General features: G+C 41.1%; 1 protein-coding gene across 6 annotated transcripts in view; it reads left to right on the top strand.

Moving 5' to 3' along the window:
* The window catches only part of CHL1 (cell adhesion molecule L1 like), a 132,330-nt gene extending 117,349 nt beyond the window's left edge, over positions 1–14,981 (top strand). For 3 of the 6 annotated variants that reach the window (XM_059480388.1, XM_059480387.1, XM_059480386.1), the window contains 4 exons: positions 6,288–6,449; positions 7,067–7,198; positions 7,935–8,007; positions 10,014–14,981. In XM_059480388.1, the coding sequence (XP_059336371.1) occupies positions 6,288–6,449; positions 7,067–7,198; positions 7,935–8,007; positions 10,014–10,230 (584 nt within the window). In that variant the 3' untranslated portion in view covers positions 10,231–14,981. The remainder of the gene's footprint in view (positions 1–6,287; positions 6,450–7,066; positions 7,199–7,934; positions 8,008–10,013) is intronic. The other 3 variants (XM_059480390.1, XM_059480389.1, XM_059480391.1) reach the window with 2 other exon arrangements.
* Positions 14,982–16,602: the final 1,621 nt, after the last annotated feature.

The following is a 16,602-nucleotide window of genomic DNA, read 5'->3' as shown; positions in this document are numbered from 1 at the left end:
TGGAAGAGCTCTGAGAATAGCGGGAAAAATGCTGTGTGTAGGTAAAACCTTACAAAATTAGCAACCCTTGTAAAATCATGGCTAGGGCCTGCTGCTTTGGCTAAGTGGAAAAGAACTATGGGAAAGTGACTCAGCTGAATTGGAGATAGGAAAACAAGTTATAGAACCATGACGTGCTCACATCGTGGTTTATGGTAGTTGGTTGAATTACATTTGTTGTGCTTAAATGGAGTGCAGCTGCTAATGGCCTAACTGCTTTAAAAGGCCTGGTTTTTGCAGTAAAGAGCCCTCCTTTGCACCTGCCTGGGGACTCTGCATTACTCTGCTTCGTAACAGAAAAATCCATCGGGAATAATCCAGGCTTGACATTTCCTTTGTAATTAGGGGAAGTAAGTTTGTTTTCCTTGCCATGAGAGCAGTCAATGGGCTTTTTAATGTGGCCATGGTGTTCTTCAGGGAAGCAGAGCTCATCTGTTTCATTTTGCTGTGCAGTCCTGTTTCAGTTCCCACCCATCAACTCCTTAAGCCATGCTGGAATAAGTGAATTGCGTTCAGGCACAAACAGAAAATTGGAAATGCAGATAATCTTTTCTCAGTAATACTGTAAAAAAAAATTCTGCCCGTGCATGAAGATGGGGGACTGCCAGCAACATTAGGGTCAGCTGTTTGACATGGAAAATCCAGATAAACATCAAGTTGACTGCATTTGCTCCATTATTTATGATTATTTTATCAGAGACCAGGAGTAAGTGTTTGTCTGCCACTTACACCCTGTGCTGAAACACTGATGTTCAGTGATTTAGAAAAAAATCCCAAGCACTCTATGATAGCTCATCTTTCACTTTCAGCTGAAATGAAATAAAATGTACTGTGCTCAGCAAGTCTGAGAACTCCACAGCACTGAGGAGCAGCTCCTTGCTATTCATCAGAAACCATTGCTGTGCACTTACCCCGGGGAAGGAGAAAAGAGAATGAGATAAGCAAAAGAGTCCTGACTGCATCATTTTTAGCAAAGATAACAGTGTGCAGCAATGTTGATGGAAAATAGAAAAATGGCCCATGTGCTGTTGGACTTCTAAGTTGCAGAATTCTTTTCAGTTACTGGTAAAACAGGAAAAATGTGTTTTAGACCTTCATGTCCCAGTTCCACATCCAGTCAGGAACTGCCGTTTGTTTTCTCAAGTAGCAAAACTCTTTCTCAACTCTCTTTTGGCCTCCAGTCTCACTGTAGGATACAGGTACTCACTGGTAGCAGCTATTAATCATCTTGATTTATTATTCATTAAGAAAAGAAAAGTTTTTGGTTTTTTTTCAAGATAAAAATACCCCATTTCCCCTCATTAGCTGCCTCTTCTCGCCTTCATTGGGCAACCAGAATAATGTGTTTTGACTCCTTGAAATAACCTTGTCATGGTTTAGAGATGTTGACATTCATTTTGTTCTCATTCTCTACTTTCCTAAACTCTGTTTCAGTGGTGGCAACACCTGATTCTTGTGAAATATTTTTTAGACTAGAGCAGTATAATTAATGAAAGCTGCAAGGGTTCAGTTCTATGATTTATGTGTGCTCCTTGCTGCTTCTCAAGCCACCCTAAATTAGGGCACTGCATCTGTCACTGAGATGCCATTAGAGTTCTGTGTCACTATTTGTTGGCTAAATTGTTCAGATATTTTTCACCTAAACATGATAGGCTGAAAAAAAAAATTAAAAATCACTCTTTTCAGTGACCTCCTTGGGATTTCAAACTGTGGTTTGGGGACCGAGGCAATTGCTCAAAATTAAAACAATCTCTCTTTTTGAAGGAGGAGAGTGATTTCAGAAGTCAAAGTTTATCATTTCAAATGACCCACGTAAGTGACAGATATAAAACGTGGTGCCCTCTGAAATGAAACTCCATGATGGAGCACTCCACGTTTCTTTGGGGATTGATTCAGTGATTCTATAACCACTCTGTTCCAGTTTAATAATAAACCCATAAAGCTCTCGTTGTTCATTTTAAGGCTTTGGAAACTTCCAGTGCTGCAATTCAGCCTTTGCCATGGGTATTTCAGTATTGCACAATGCAATCTGCCAGGAAAGTGGAGATGTTGAGGTGGCAGCTCTGGAGTCATTCACATTTTTTTTTTTTTACTTATCTCTATCACTGCTGTTGCTTTAATTTATTTGCAGCTATTCTGCTACTGTTGTCTGGAATTAGAAAGAAAAGGGAATTTCCTTATTTAATATGTGTGAGGATGCATTTAGTACCACTAAAAACAAATCTGTACAGGGAAAATAACTCAGAAATGAAACCCTTATGGGCAACCTAAGATCTTTATCATTTCTTGATAAAATGACTCTTGAACCTGAGCAAATGGGGACTTGGATTGTACTGAAAAATAAATAACAGCTTAATTTCTGTGGTTTCATTGCACAGAAGAAGGTATGTTGTCCTTAGAAAATGACTGTAATCTCTGTCTTCATATTTTCAGGCAGTATGTCTTAAATGACCTCCAAACTAATTAATTTTCCCCTTGAAAATGTCAATTTCCCCAAGATCATTAGCCCTCAGAAACATAACACAAAATGATGTTCTTCCAGAAGTGAAAAGATTAATTTAATGTAGCAGCCCTTCTTTAACACAAAGCTCCTTTTCATCCAGTGCTGCTTGGGGATTACCAAACACATATTACATGTTGAGAATTATCATTGTGTGTCCTGAAATCCAAGCATTAATGAGAAATTCATCCACGTGAAGCCACACAGTTGTAGGTTTATTCTCCAGAGAAGCCAGGAAATAAAAGTTCACCAATTTCATTACATTCCAGTGGCTGTTGGCTCGTAATTCCCAAAGGATTTTGGAAAATCTTAGGCGAGGTCCCTGTCCCTCAGGACCAAAGACATGTGGGTTCAGCTCTCTTTTGCCATGGGCACAGTGGAAAAGGAAAAATAAAATACTTTTCCAAATGTAACCACTGCTGCTGTTAGCAGCAAACCTAATTTTTAGTTCACAATCTAGAAAATCTAATTAAATCAGTGCAAATTGCTTGATCATCATCTTCCCTATAATTTTTTCTCAATAAACTTTATATACAACAGGTTTGCTAATCTCTGTAGTACAAAATAATCCAAATTTAACATGAATTACCTCCTGCACTGAAAAGCCCTGAAAGTGAAGGATACTTGTGCTGCATATTTATACATTTTTTAACAGCCAGGCAGCAGGGGGAAATTAATGGATGTTCAGCTTTGCATTTATTGCAGCAGATGTATTTAGACAGGTATGGTTATAAATTAAGATGCTGCCCACAATTAGTATTTAGCTCTCGGACTGCCAGATTTTTTTTATATAAGTGTATTTTATAAAAGATGTGCTAACTTTTGGAGAACACTCTGGAAAATCTTCAGGGGTGGTTTCTATTGTTTTTCCCTTTATACCATAAGCTTCTATAAAAAATGTGTGTTCTGTTCTCCTCATAAATCTTGGAGCCCAGTAGGAATATTGTAAAATTGCAGTTCAGTGTTTAATGTTCATGCAAGTCCCATGGTGTGGCTGATAAATAGTGGGGGAAGATGAGAAGTGCTGGTGATATGCCTTTATTACTAATGTTCCTTCTCCCTTATTGGAGATTAAAAACCCAACCCAACTGCTTTCAATTTTCTGCAGCTAATTCCTGCAGCTTTCAGGATGTTCCTGGCCTTCCAGAATGTGGAGCTTTGCCTTATCTGTGTAACTTTGCTTTTATTTTTCAGGAGGCCACACTGCTTTTTCTATTCCAGCCACCATACCCGCCCCATTAGCAATTTTTCTGCCCTGTAGGGCCCCTGTTGCCTGTCCCACACAGACCAGGAGGAAATGGCATGGAAAGAAACCTCATAATCACCCATCTCTGGACACCTTTCTGAGTTTTAAAGGGAAAAAAAGAGTATTTTGGGTTAGGAGATGCTAGATGGAGAGCTGTTGGTAAATCCCCAGTGCCAGGTTAGGCTGGGCTCATCCTCATCCCAAGAGCTCCATCCCAGCCCTGGGCTGCTCCATGTGCCAGGGCAACTGCAGCATCAGACAGAGCTGAGCCATGAGTGGGCAGAAAAAGGGATTTTTTCAGCCATCTCTGTTGAAGTGAGGGGGAGAACGACCATCCTATAATGCATCGAACTCCGAATTTATTGATCGATCCGTCACCTTAAATAATAGTGTTAACGAACTTCATGCATATTCCAAAATACAGCTTTATGATAGGCTAACAGAGAAAACTCTAACCACTCCTTTTGTTTTACAATACCGTTGATTGTTTACATCAAACAAAATCAGTGTTCTCACTGTGATACGAACGGTTCCCAAAACTTCCATAACTGTTCCCAGGGTGCCATCTTTTCCCAGAGAGGATGTTACCTTTGTTATGGGAAGACTGCCTGAGAACCTTATTGTTTATGCAAGGATGCCTGAGAGAGACTAATTGTTTATAGAAGTCAGGCTGGAAACTGCTTTGAAACTGCTTCACAGCTACCTGTTACTTTTCTCTCAGCTGCATGGCTTCGTGGCCTTTTTCCTCAAGCCATGCCTGAACTAAACTCCCGACACATCTCACTTCCCTCTTTCTGCTTCTCTAAAGAGCTGATGGTTCAGAAAAGGCTCCCACAAGCTGGGAATAAACAGGAGGCAGAGAGGGACTGGTAATGCTGGCTTAAGAACATGCATCACAAACCACCTGGCAGGAGCTTAAGATTTAGGATTTACTTCCCAGGAATTCAGGAGAAATTCTTCCTTAGGAGGCTGCTGGTGTGAACACTTTGGGTCATGTATTTTCCATGTCATGCACAAGTGTTAGTGGTATTTAACAGACATTGGGTTGAAGGTTTGTGTTCACTCCTGTTCCTTTATGGATAATATCCCCATTTTTCTGATGCCTTGATTTTAGAGCATGTAATTAAAATGTACCTGTGGTATCCTCTTGCCTAGTTTTCGGTTTGATTAAAAACGATAGCTGGGTTTCACATACTTCATTTAGCAAAAATTACCCATAGATGGATTAATTTATGCTAATGAGCTGTGCTTCAGTATTAGCAGTGTTTCAGCTGGATGTGTTCTCTCTGGTCCCAGTGGTCTGCTCATTTAACTGCTTATTGTAATACATGGAGAGCTGCCTTAAAAACTTATCCTGAACTGCTGCTTTGACTGTGCTTGGATGTATCTTAATCTTTTTTTTTCTTTTTTTCCCTTCAGCTGTCAACTCAGCCTTAATCTCCAGCAGCTTCTTGCTTTGCTTATTTACTAGTTGAAGTATTAATGAGCATTGTTCCCCTGCCAGTGCTAATTGGCCGAGCAGTTTTCAGATTATACTTTGTGCTGAAGCCTTAGTTTAGATGGCTTTGGACAAAACAGGCAAGTCAGGCGACTGAGAACAATTCAGGAATTATTTTTATTAAGTGCAGCCCCCCTCAAATTTTTCTCCTGCCATTGAGGACACCTCTTACATGTTGTAAGAGATCCCTCTATGTCACACACAGTTCTGAATTTGCTGAGTGGGCTGTTCATGTCCTGGCAGTGATTTTCAACTCCTGTAATGTCCTTTCTCCTGCTTTCCACAAAAGCTGTTCTGAAAAATCTCATTTAATGCCCACAATCTGAATGCAGATGGGGTTACAGGAGGTGTTTTGCAAATAACAAGGTTCCATTAACAGAAGTAGTGGAATTTACCTTTTCCTAATCAAATATTAAACTCATCAGCAACACTTAAATGCCTAAATGTCCATTTACAGGCAAATTGTCGAGTTGTTTCTAAACCAGTGCTTTGTGCAGTCATTGTGGAATTTAAAAGGACACAGAAAATCACTGTCAGGAGAGAAGCAAGCACAAATCCCACTGTTAATTTTTTCTGGGAGACATATAAGGATCCATATCCAGCTAACAAGCTGTCTGTGCTTCCCTGCTGAGTTCAGTTCAATGGGAGAAGCATCAAACCCCAGATTATCCATACAAAGCAAGCCCATTTGCAAGTTGTAATTTTTTAAGCAGGCATTAGTTCAAGCAGATCCATAATCCCCCATCAATATTAACTTTCATCCTGGGAGATGAACAAACCCCTTCCTGAACATCAGGATTACTCTGGTCCGCCGTTGATTTCATCTGACGGAACATTAAAAGTCAGTGGGGAATGTTTGGGGAATGTTTGGAAAATCAGATTGCCCGATGCCAAATGTTTAAAATTCCTTGTTGTGTTTGTGTGTTGCTTGTAACTGTGCATTTCCTAGGCTCCTTGTCCATGAATGCCATTAACCCTGTGCCTTGGCTGTGTGCATTCCGTAGGTAAAGGCAGCGGCAGGATTTCAGACGCGGTAAAGCCCACCCCAAAGTTTCAGCCCAGCGAGGCCCTTGAGCCTGGCACTGAGTACACAATCCGCCTAGTGACTAAGAACTGGGTGGATAACAATAGCATTTTTGAAGATGTAATTGAGACCAGGGGGAGAGGTGAGACACGAAGCCCTTCGAGGCGCTGAACGTTTGTTTTTCCATGTGAATCCATGCTGAGGTTCCTGTGCACTGTGAGTGTCCCAAACTCATTGTTCTGTGCTCTGGGGTTGAGGTTGGCCCTTTGCAGTTGAATCCCATGGCAGCACAAACACATCCCAGGCTCTTGGCTGAGCCCTGTGCTTTACAACAGCCTGGAACAATCCCAAACCTGTGCAATGTGAGAGGGCAGTGGGATAAAGCCCGTAAGTGGCCAGTTTGGTGATCTGCATGTACTGGGGGCACTTTTACCTCTCTCTCTTTCACAAAACTGCTTTTGCATGAGAGGCTTAACAGCTCTGTGCTCAGCTTTCCTGTGTGGTGCTAATCCTGTGACTCAACTGCTCTCTCAGAGCCACCTTGCCAAGTGTCTGTGTTGTCCCTTGTCCCCGACACGCTCCCCTCCAGTCCCAAATGTCTCACTCTGGACATTCCTGTTGCAGCTGAGCACCATCAGTAGCCATAGGCTGATTCCATTAAAATCCAGAGAGGACCATGATGTGTTTATGTTATTGTGGGTGCTGCCCTTTCCCTCTGATTGATTTTCTCCCTTTTTGCTCCTCACCCATCTCCCCAAGCCTACGCTGGCATTTACGAGGGGATTTCCACCCAGGGCTGGTTCATCGGGCTGATGTGTGCCATCGCCTTGCTCACCCTGCTGCTGCTGACAATTTGCTTTGTCAGAAGAAATAAAGGAGGCAAATATTCAGGTAAATGGATTTATTGTCCTTTCCCTCTGCTCACATGTTAATAACTAGCATTCTTCAGAGGTTCCTCTCTGGGGGCCGCAGGGCCGCGAGCACAAACATCCAATTAGGATTTGTAGCTTTTGATAAATATCCACGGAAGGGGTTGTAATGAGTGTAAGTGGAGCTGTGCTGTGTGCTGCTCACAGAGCCTGCAAAGGCCTTTCCCAGCACTCCTGGAATATTCCAGCATTTAATCCAGCAAGATCCTTGCTGCTGCCCCACTTTCCACCTGGGAACTGCTGCTGGACACACGGACAGAACTTCCACAGGCACATTAACAGTGGAATATTTTGCTAAAAATTACCTCTGTCACCTTCCAGGCAGTGAGTAAGGATTTAGGTAAATGTATTAAGGTCAAAATCTGGTTGCCCAAAGAGGTGGTGGTTGCTCCATCTCTGAAAACATTCAGTGCCAGGTTGGACGGGATTTGGAGCACCCTGGGACAGTGGAAAGTGTCCCTGGTGGCACTGATGAAATTTAAGTTCCCTTCCTACCCAAACCATTCCATGATTCTATAAATACTTGCTCATAATAAATCAGGGAATGGTCCCAAACTCGTGGAAGCTCCCAGGTTGTGTCCAGCCAGCTCCAGCCCAGCCTGGAGGTGAGTGCAGATTGTTTTCCCATTGCCCCTGGGAAAAGAAAAATCCATGGCAGAACACAACACAGAGATCTGTCCTTTATTTTATTTGCACAGTGAAAGAAAAAGAAGATTTGCATCCAGATCCCGAAGCTCAATCAATAAAAGATGAAATCTTTGGGGAATATAGGTAAATAGGACCTGCTTTCACAAGGCTTTGTGTTTCTTGGGGTTTTGTTTGTTTCCAAATCATTATTCGGGACATTTTTATGGCATGCAATTAATGCTGTTTTTCATTTTCAAAGCAAACCTCATAGGAGTGGATAAGAGTAGGAATATAAAGGTATATCCAGTATATTTCAATCCATCCAAGCTGGGATATAAGGAAATGCTGATGTATTGATGGTTATTTTTCACTTTTTTGTTTTTTTTAATTAGCATTGTATGAATAATGTAAATATATAGGATAATTTGGGGTGCTGCTGAAAAGCCCACTGAAGTCAATGGATTGAATTCTATGTCTTCAGTGGGTTTTTGAAACACAGACCCAAATCATGTAATATGGGGAATTTTGGGGAAGAAAACAAAGAAAAGTTTGGAATATGGTAAAGAACATTAAAAAACCAAACATCTCTCTACAGAAATCCCTGTAGGAGAATTGAAATAACCACTTTGGCTGCTTTAAAATAACTAAAACTTCTAGCAATATGTAATTGTGATATGAAGGAAAATACATAATTATAAGAACCATGCTGGAAAACTGGTGTTGCTGCCCTTAAGGGCATAAAATTGCTGTTGAAATCCCACTTATATATACTACATTATTTGTACTGGAGTAGGGCTTTTTTTTTTCTGCATAATTTCATCTTTATTTAATTTTTAATGCTTTCTAATGGGACAAATATTTAGAAAGGTAAGAAAGCCCTGAGGTTAATAACTTTGACCCCTTCCTTTCCCCCTGAAATCCAAACTTGTCTTTTTTCTGAGGAGAAATGCCCTGTGCAGAAAAGTAGTGATTTTTTTTTTCTGTGTTGTTTATGCACAGAGTATATTATTATATATTATTACTTATATTGAGTCCATCCTGAAGAAATGAAGCTCAGGTTCATTTCTCTGTCCCTCCTTAGATAAAATTGCCAAAGATTTGACCCTGAGTTGGCATTAGCAGCAAGGGCTCTCCTTGAGTAATTATGTCCCTAAATCAGAGGCCTAATTTAATTTTTTTTAATATAATCTTTTAATATTCCCCCAATCCCCCCAAATGTCCTGTTCTTGTTCCTCTTCTGTGGTGCCATTAGGAGGAATGGCTACTGAAATTCCACTTTTTTCCCAGAATTTTTGTGGTGGGCCTGTCCTTTTTTATGGAATTTTCAGTGAAGAGAGTCTGCAGACATTCATTCTGCTTTGGTTTTTCCCAGTTCTTCCCCTTTTCCCTGGAATTTTCACTGGACAAAAACTGCAAAGACAAAAAGATGCAGACATTCATTCTACTTTGTTTTTTTCCTAGTTCCTCCCCCTTACCAGGGGCAAACTCCAGTGAGATAAACTCTGGTAAAATAAAATAACAGCAGGGAAAAAAAAAAAGGGGGAAAGCACCTTTATTGGTCATTTAAACTCAAAGGGATGCTCCCAAAGCAATGAGATGTTACCCACTGAAGTGATATCACCTAACCCACCCACTTCAAAAGGAAAATTAAATAAATAAGCTCTGAATGTTTTCCAGTGTTTTGTAAAATGAGAAGTGAGTGAGGTTCCAAAGATTTGACATCAGCCCTGGTGGCTGGAACAGACCCCTCCAATCCTTTCCAGCATTCCCTTTTCCTTCCCCTTCCCTCTCTGTCCATTCTGTCTGCCCAAGGCAAAAAGGGGGAAAAACCCAAATAAATGAGTACTGATAATTCCCATTAACCATTTCATTTTGTTGGAATCATGACAGAACCCCATGTGGGTGTGAGCTCAGAGGTGTGAGGAGCAGGGCAGGACTCAGAGATCAGATCATCCTCACTATTCCACCCACACGTCCCTCTCTCTCCCCTTCCCCAGGCAGGAGCACGTCCCTCGAGTGTCCCTCGAGCACTGCAAGGCAGGTTTTTGGAAATCAGGTTTTTGGAAATCAGGTTTTTGGAAAGGCAGGTGCTTGGAAAGGCAGGTGCTTGGAAAGGCAGGTTTTTGGAAAGGCATCTCTTTATTTTGTAGTGACAGCGATGAAAAGCCGCTGAAGGGCAGCCTCCAGTCACTTAACGGGGACATTAAAGCCACTGGAAGTGCTGATAGTCTGGTAGATTATGGAGAAGGGGAGCATGGCATGTTCAATGAAGATGGTTCATTTATTGGAGCTTATTCTGGATCTAAGGAAAAAGGATCAGTGGAAAGCACTGGGAGTTCTACGGCGACTTTTCCTCTCCACGCCTAAAATTGGTGTTTAATTGTGGTGTTGTCCTGGTTAGCTCCCCACAGTTACCTCTCTGCTGGGGAGCTGGGTGCCAGTTGAGCCAGCCAGGAAAATCCTGACATCCAGGTAATATAAAAACAAGTCACTGCCACTAAAAGATGATTTTTCCATCCTAATTTCTATGTGTTTTCTTCTGAATAAAACAGAGTAATTCTTTTTTCTACACGATGTGTTAGTCTGAGCAGAGTTTGCTCTGGTGGTACATCTGTGTCCTTGCCTGCTGCTCCAGATTGGAATATGTTTCTCTGTGTAGTATTTTTGCCCTGTATGGCTGTTGTCACAGGTATGTGTTTAAAATTCCCTCATGGCCTTGGTTACAACCTCAAGGTTATGGCACCAACAAAACCAGGTTACTCTGCAAAGTGACACAACGAGGAAAATTAGGATTTAAAATACCAGAGAAATATATTCTATATATTGTATAATTTTTTTTCCTAAAGAATTAAATCCCTTTGTGTATGATATTTTAAAAAAAACTGTTTTAGTGGTTACAGCTGACGTCAATTCCAATACTTAGAAATGCAGCTTTACCCACAGGAGAGTGTGGGTGAAGCTGCTGCCCAGTAGCTGGCACTATTTCCTTAAATATGTTAAGCTGCAACTCTTTCCTGTGGCAAGGCAAAACAGGGTTCCCATCCACCATCACTCAAAATATTTTTAATTTTTCCCAGCTGCAAGCTGCATTTCTAAGCAAACTCCTTGGTGTCTGTCTCATATCTGTATATTTGTGAGCTAGCCAACATTTCATGGAGACGTTGTACATATGATATTAATATTGACACAAGTCCAGAGCAGCCTGGTTTTATTTTGAACTGAGACATGTTGCTAGCATGGGTCTGTATAGCTGTGTAGAAATGAGTAGATTTGCTTCTCAATATGGATTTGGACCAGCAGAATTAGTTTCCAGAAGGAGTTGTGTGTATAGGAATCATCCAAACCTCTCACCATTCAAGCAGCACCTAAACTAGACCTACCTGAATTTCAAGACTTCATTTCTTTTCAGCCTATTCACTGTTAAATAAACAAAAAACAACAAAAGCAAAGAGAAAACATTATGGTAGAGTTTGTTTTCCTATTTTGTTGACTGAATGCTGGTTTAAATCTGGTTCTTTGCCTCTCCAACACTAACTCAGCCGAGCTGTACAGCACATTTTTTTGGTCTTTTTGTATTGGAATCTCCTGAATCTCTTTTTAACAGCATTTGTATTTTTCAATCTGCTTGCTTGAGTAGAGCATCAACGTGGCTTCATTTCTTCTGTCACTCCCATTATGAAAGTTTTCCAGTAGTTCCTGCAGGAGGAATAGACCCTAAAAGCTGTTTGGCATCCTGATAGCAATTAGGCAAATTTCCCCAAATGGCTCCTCCACAATTTCAGTGGAAGAAAGAGAGGAAGCAAGAATTACTCCCATGGTTCTGAGTTTCCAGCAAGGGCTACAATTAAGCCCAGGGAAATGCAGATTTTTCCCAGTGGATCCCACACAGCTCCCCCCAGGCTGGGGCTGCTCCTCAGAGCTTGGCAGTTTCTGGAAGCCTCTGGTGCTGAAGCTTCTGCTTATCTGTGCCTCTTTTTGGGGTTTTATTGGAGCTTTTTGTGTAACCTCTATTTGGGAAAAGCAAACACCAAACAGCCACCCCAAAAGCCCCTTTCAGGATATGAGTATAAAATGGTGAGTGGAAATCTGCCCGCAATTAAAAATTATCCCATCCCATATCAGTGACCCACATTATTCACTTTTTATTACTTATAGATATTTTCTGTATTTCACTCAATCCAAACACCAAAAAAGGTCCAAAAGCCTTTTAATTTTGGAGGGGAAAAGTAATTTTCCAAAAAAGGGAGTGCACAATTATAGAAATGTGAAAATTGGCATCTCATCAACAGAGACATTTCCCAGCAGCATCTTTATCTGCTGACTCGTGTCTGCTGCAGCCTGAACCAGATAAAATCTAAGGACTGATTAGGCTTGTGACAACCTGCTTGCTTTGGGCTGGTTTTCATGTATTTCCTTTGGGAATCATCTGCAGTGATCAAATATCTTTGAAAATTAGGGAATAAAATTGGGGTGGGCTCCCCCAAATCCTGACTTTGGGCTGGGGGGCTGTTCCTGCACACACCCATCACATTTTCCTGCATTATCACTGCAGATAAACCAGATCCCTCATCCCAGAAAATGCTTGTGTTAAACAATGTTAAATTTCTCTGTTTCAGGCCATATTAGTGAGTGTCAGATGCTCCAATAATGGATATAAATCCCCCATGCAGCTCCTGCTCTGTTGCTGCTCAGAGGTGTTTGTGATGTGCTGGTGGTGCTGCTTTTTCCACTCAGATTTTAATTCACAGCCTTAAATCTTGATGGTGGTGTTCCACAATGCCTCAGGACCTAAAAATCAAACAGGGAGGAAAAGATGTGCGATGGAACCTGGATTTTTGAACATGGGTTTTGAGGAATATGCCCAGTGAATATTAAACAAGTGGCTCAAACTCCCAGGAAATCTCACTCACTGAGATTGAGTGAGATTTCTGTTTTCTCTTCCCCAGTCATTTATTTTCCTTTTTTCCCTGCACTGGGATTTTTTTCTGCTGTAAAGGTACCCTGAAAAGTGCTAGTTGGTGATGGTTTTTTAGAGATTTTTTTTTCCAAAGGTATATTAACAGAGCAAGCTGAGGTTTTCCTGAGGAGATTTTTGTCATTGCAGGGAGCTGGGCTGTGTTTTTGTCATGGATTGTGTGAGCTGAGAGGAAGTGTGACCATGTAGCTCACTAAAAGTGTCACCAACTGCTCTGCAGTTCATAGAAAATTCCTGACTTGGAAAGGATCTACAAATTCATCCAAATCCAACTTCTGCCCCTGCACAGAACAGCCCCAAAATCACACCCTATTCTGAAATAGTGCATTGAGCATTAAATCTTTGCCTTGCTTTGTTTGGGATTTTTTTTGGATTTTTTTTTTCTTTTTCTGGCCAGGGGTGTTTATTAAAATTACCTGCTGGAAATCCATGGGGATTTCATTAATTAACACCTAGCAGGGAATTCCAGCCTGCCTGCTGGGAGGAGGGAGTCCATCCATGGGAGCAGAGCAGGGAATTGTTAATTATCCCATCCCAGGTTGGGCCAATTGGTTCTGGCACATTTTGCCTCAGAACAAATGAGAGGGGAAATGGCACTTTCAGATTTGATACCCAAATCAGGCCAGGATGTAATTCCACCCATCAGGGAGGAGGCATTTCCGTGGCCCCACAGATCCAGGGTTGGGGATTTAAAAACCTCTGAAAGAAGAGAGGGATAGGTCTTGCTGAAAAAGTTGTGCAGTTTTGACTGTGCATAAGATTAAATGAATAAAATCAGCTCTTCCTCAATAAAGGGGAAAAACCCTCTGTCCTTTCTCCCAGGGGAGCTGTTTGGATTCCCAGAGCAGCATAATATTGGTAATTTTTCTGTAATTTCATATATATATACACATATACACACACAGAGACAGACATACATATATGTATATATACACACATACATATATTTTAAAATTTAATTACATTATCAAGAACCTGCAGGAACAGCCCCATCTTCCCTCTTTGGCAAAATCAGGGATCCAACCTCCAGAAACCCTCGTGGCTCTGCACTCCAGCAGGATAAAAGCACAGCCCTGGGCATCAAAACCCTGCTGGGGCTGGATCTTTAGGAAGAGCATTAGAAATCAAATCTTTAGGAAAAGAATTAGAAATCAAATCAGGAAATTACTTTCCCCCTCTGGACAAAATCATGTGTTGATGTAGAAAAAAAATTTAAAGCCTTTCTTGTAACTCACATCATAAATGGATCTAATTAGCAAGTGATTTAATGATTTTTTTTTAATGATGGGTATTTGTTCTGCTGTGTTGATGCTGCACAAATTCCAGTGAGTAGCTGTTTTCCTGGGAACTGCTTCCATTGGCTGAATGGCTTCAATCCAGACCATGAGAGGTTTTCATCAAAGTTTTCAGGCCAATATTATTTTTGACATGAAAGCAAATAGTAGCACAATCTTTCTATATATATAAAAATAAAGGTAGAGTTTTTAACAGTGACCACATTTTGTAAAGAAAAGTTAGAATAACATTCACTGCTCCTTGAGCTTTTGAGAGGAAACCTCAGCATCATTTTAACAGCCATTATTTTGCAGATGAGAAGTGTGTTTAGGTTATTTTGCTTATCTGTAAGAACAGATAGAAAGAAAGGAAATTCTTCATGGAGAATTCCCTTTGTTTGCCAATGGATCACACCCTCAGCTGCATCTCTGTCAGTGTTTATGACAAAAAAATCAAGGTACAAACCACTCTGGAGTAGCAGGACATGTTTACATTGCAGCTCTGGATCTCTCATGTCAAATCTCAAGTGATCTGCACTGATTTGTTCTGTTTTCAGGCAGGAGCCCCTCGGGGGCTTTGAGCCAAAGCATTCTGTCTGTTCGTTTTTTATTATTATGGTTCTGACTTTAAACAAGAGACTTTGTAATTTCATGAGAAAAAGATCAAAGCAAATGTGGTGTCACCATCACAATGTTACTTTTTTGGGAGCTAAATGTTAGTGTGCATTGATTAAAGTTTAGAGAAACGTGTTGTACTGTAGTTGCTGTTTGTACCACGCAGATGTGCACGTACGGTTTGAAAAGATATTTTCATTTTACATGAAATACAACTTTGCTAATAAAAGTTTGACTTGATGTAATCTTCAAAAGCCTTGGCTGCAATCAGCAAGTTTCTTTTGTTTGATTTGGGGGTTTTGTTTGATTCTTTTTTCACTTGACTCTGTTTATTTGCTGGGAATCTGATTGAATTGGGACTCACAGCCCTCTCTGGCTGTGACGTGTGGGGTTTTGGGGGTTTTTTGGTTTCACACCAAGGTTGAGCTGCCCTTGGCTTTCACTGGGATTTTTGGACACCGTGGATCACCAGCCCTGGAGATATGACAGCAAAGCAGGACGAAGCTGGCCTGCAAACAGCCTGAATTTAAATCCTCATTGATTCCATGAGATCCTCTCCGGGACCAAACTATCACCCTGTGTACTGTTAGCATCTCTCACAGACTTTACTCACCCTGTGTACTGTTAGCATCTCTCACAGACTTTACTCACCCTGTGTACTGTTAGCATCTCTCACAGGCTTTACTCACCCTGTGTACTGTTAGCATCTCTCACAGACTTTACTCACCCTGTGTACTGTTAGCATCTCTCACAGACTTTACTCACCCTGTGTACTGTTAGCATCTCTCACAGACTTTACTCACCCTGTGTACTGTTAACATCTCACACAGACTTTACTCACCCTGTACACTGTTAGCATCTCTCACAGACTTTACTCACCCTGTGTACTGTTAGCATCTCTCACAGGCTTTACTCACCCTGTACATTGTTAGTATCTCTCACAGACTTTACTCACCCTGTACGTTGTTAGCATCTCTCACAGACTTTACTCACCCTGTACATTGTTAGCATCTCTCACAGACTTTACTCACCCTGTACATTGTTAGTATCTCTCACAGACTTTACTCACCCTGTACATTGTTAGTATCTCTCACAGACTTTACTCACCCTGTACGTTGTTAGCATCTCTCACAGACTTTACTCAGCCTGTACATTGTTAGCATCTCTCACAGACTTTACTCACCCTGTGTACTGTTAGCATCTCTCACAGACTTTACTCACCCTGTGTACTGTTAGCATCTCTCACAGGCTTTACTCACCCTGTACATTGTTAGTATCTCTCACAGACTTTACTCACCCTGTACATTGTTAGTATCTCTCACAGGCTTTACTCACCCTGTACATTGTTAGTATCTCTCACAGACTTTACTCACCCTGTACATTGTTAGTATCTCTCACAGGCTTTACTCACCATTTAATCAGCACAAAACCTCCCAGCGCACAGAGTTTCTACTCCTCTTCATTAAAGATCACCAGAATATTGGTAATCTTATCAATATCCAGGCTCACACAACCCAATAATACCTTCTTTTGTTGGTTTTTTAGGGAAAACTACACTTGTGCCTAAAGTCTGGAATGTGTATGTATTAATTTTACAGGAATTTAGCAAATGGGCTTTGTTTGCCAAGGAAAACATCCCTTCCCTCTGCCCATCACCAATACTCTATTCCAGGATTAATTCTACTCTGTCTGTCCATGGGAAGGTTCTGCAGGTAAACACAAATTCCCTCTCCTGATACCTGGAACAGCCAAAGTGAGGATTCAATAAAAGACAGCAGACAAATCTGTGCCAGCTGATATTGCTGGAAAATCCATTTTTAAATGTATTTAACAGGAATCTGAAAGACCTGGTTGATGCTCACGAGCATCACCCTT

Source organism: Ammospiza nelsoni, chromosome 11 (assembly GCF_027579445.1).
Source record: "Ammospiza nelsoni isolate bAmmNel1 chromosome 11, bAmmNel1.pri, whole genome shotgun sequence".
Taxonomy (NCBI): Eukaryota; Metazoa; Chordata; class Aves; order Passeriformes; family Passerellidae; genus Ammospiza; species Ammospiza nelsoni.
The sequence above is the reverse complement of the archived record's forward strand: the minus strand, read 5'-3'. Positions and strand labels throughout refer to the sequence as shown.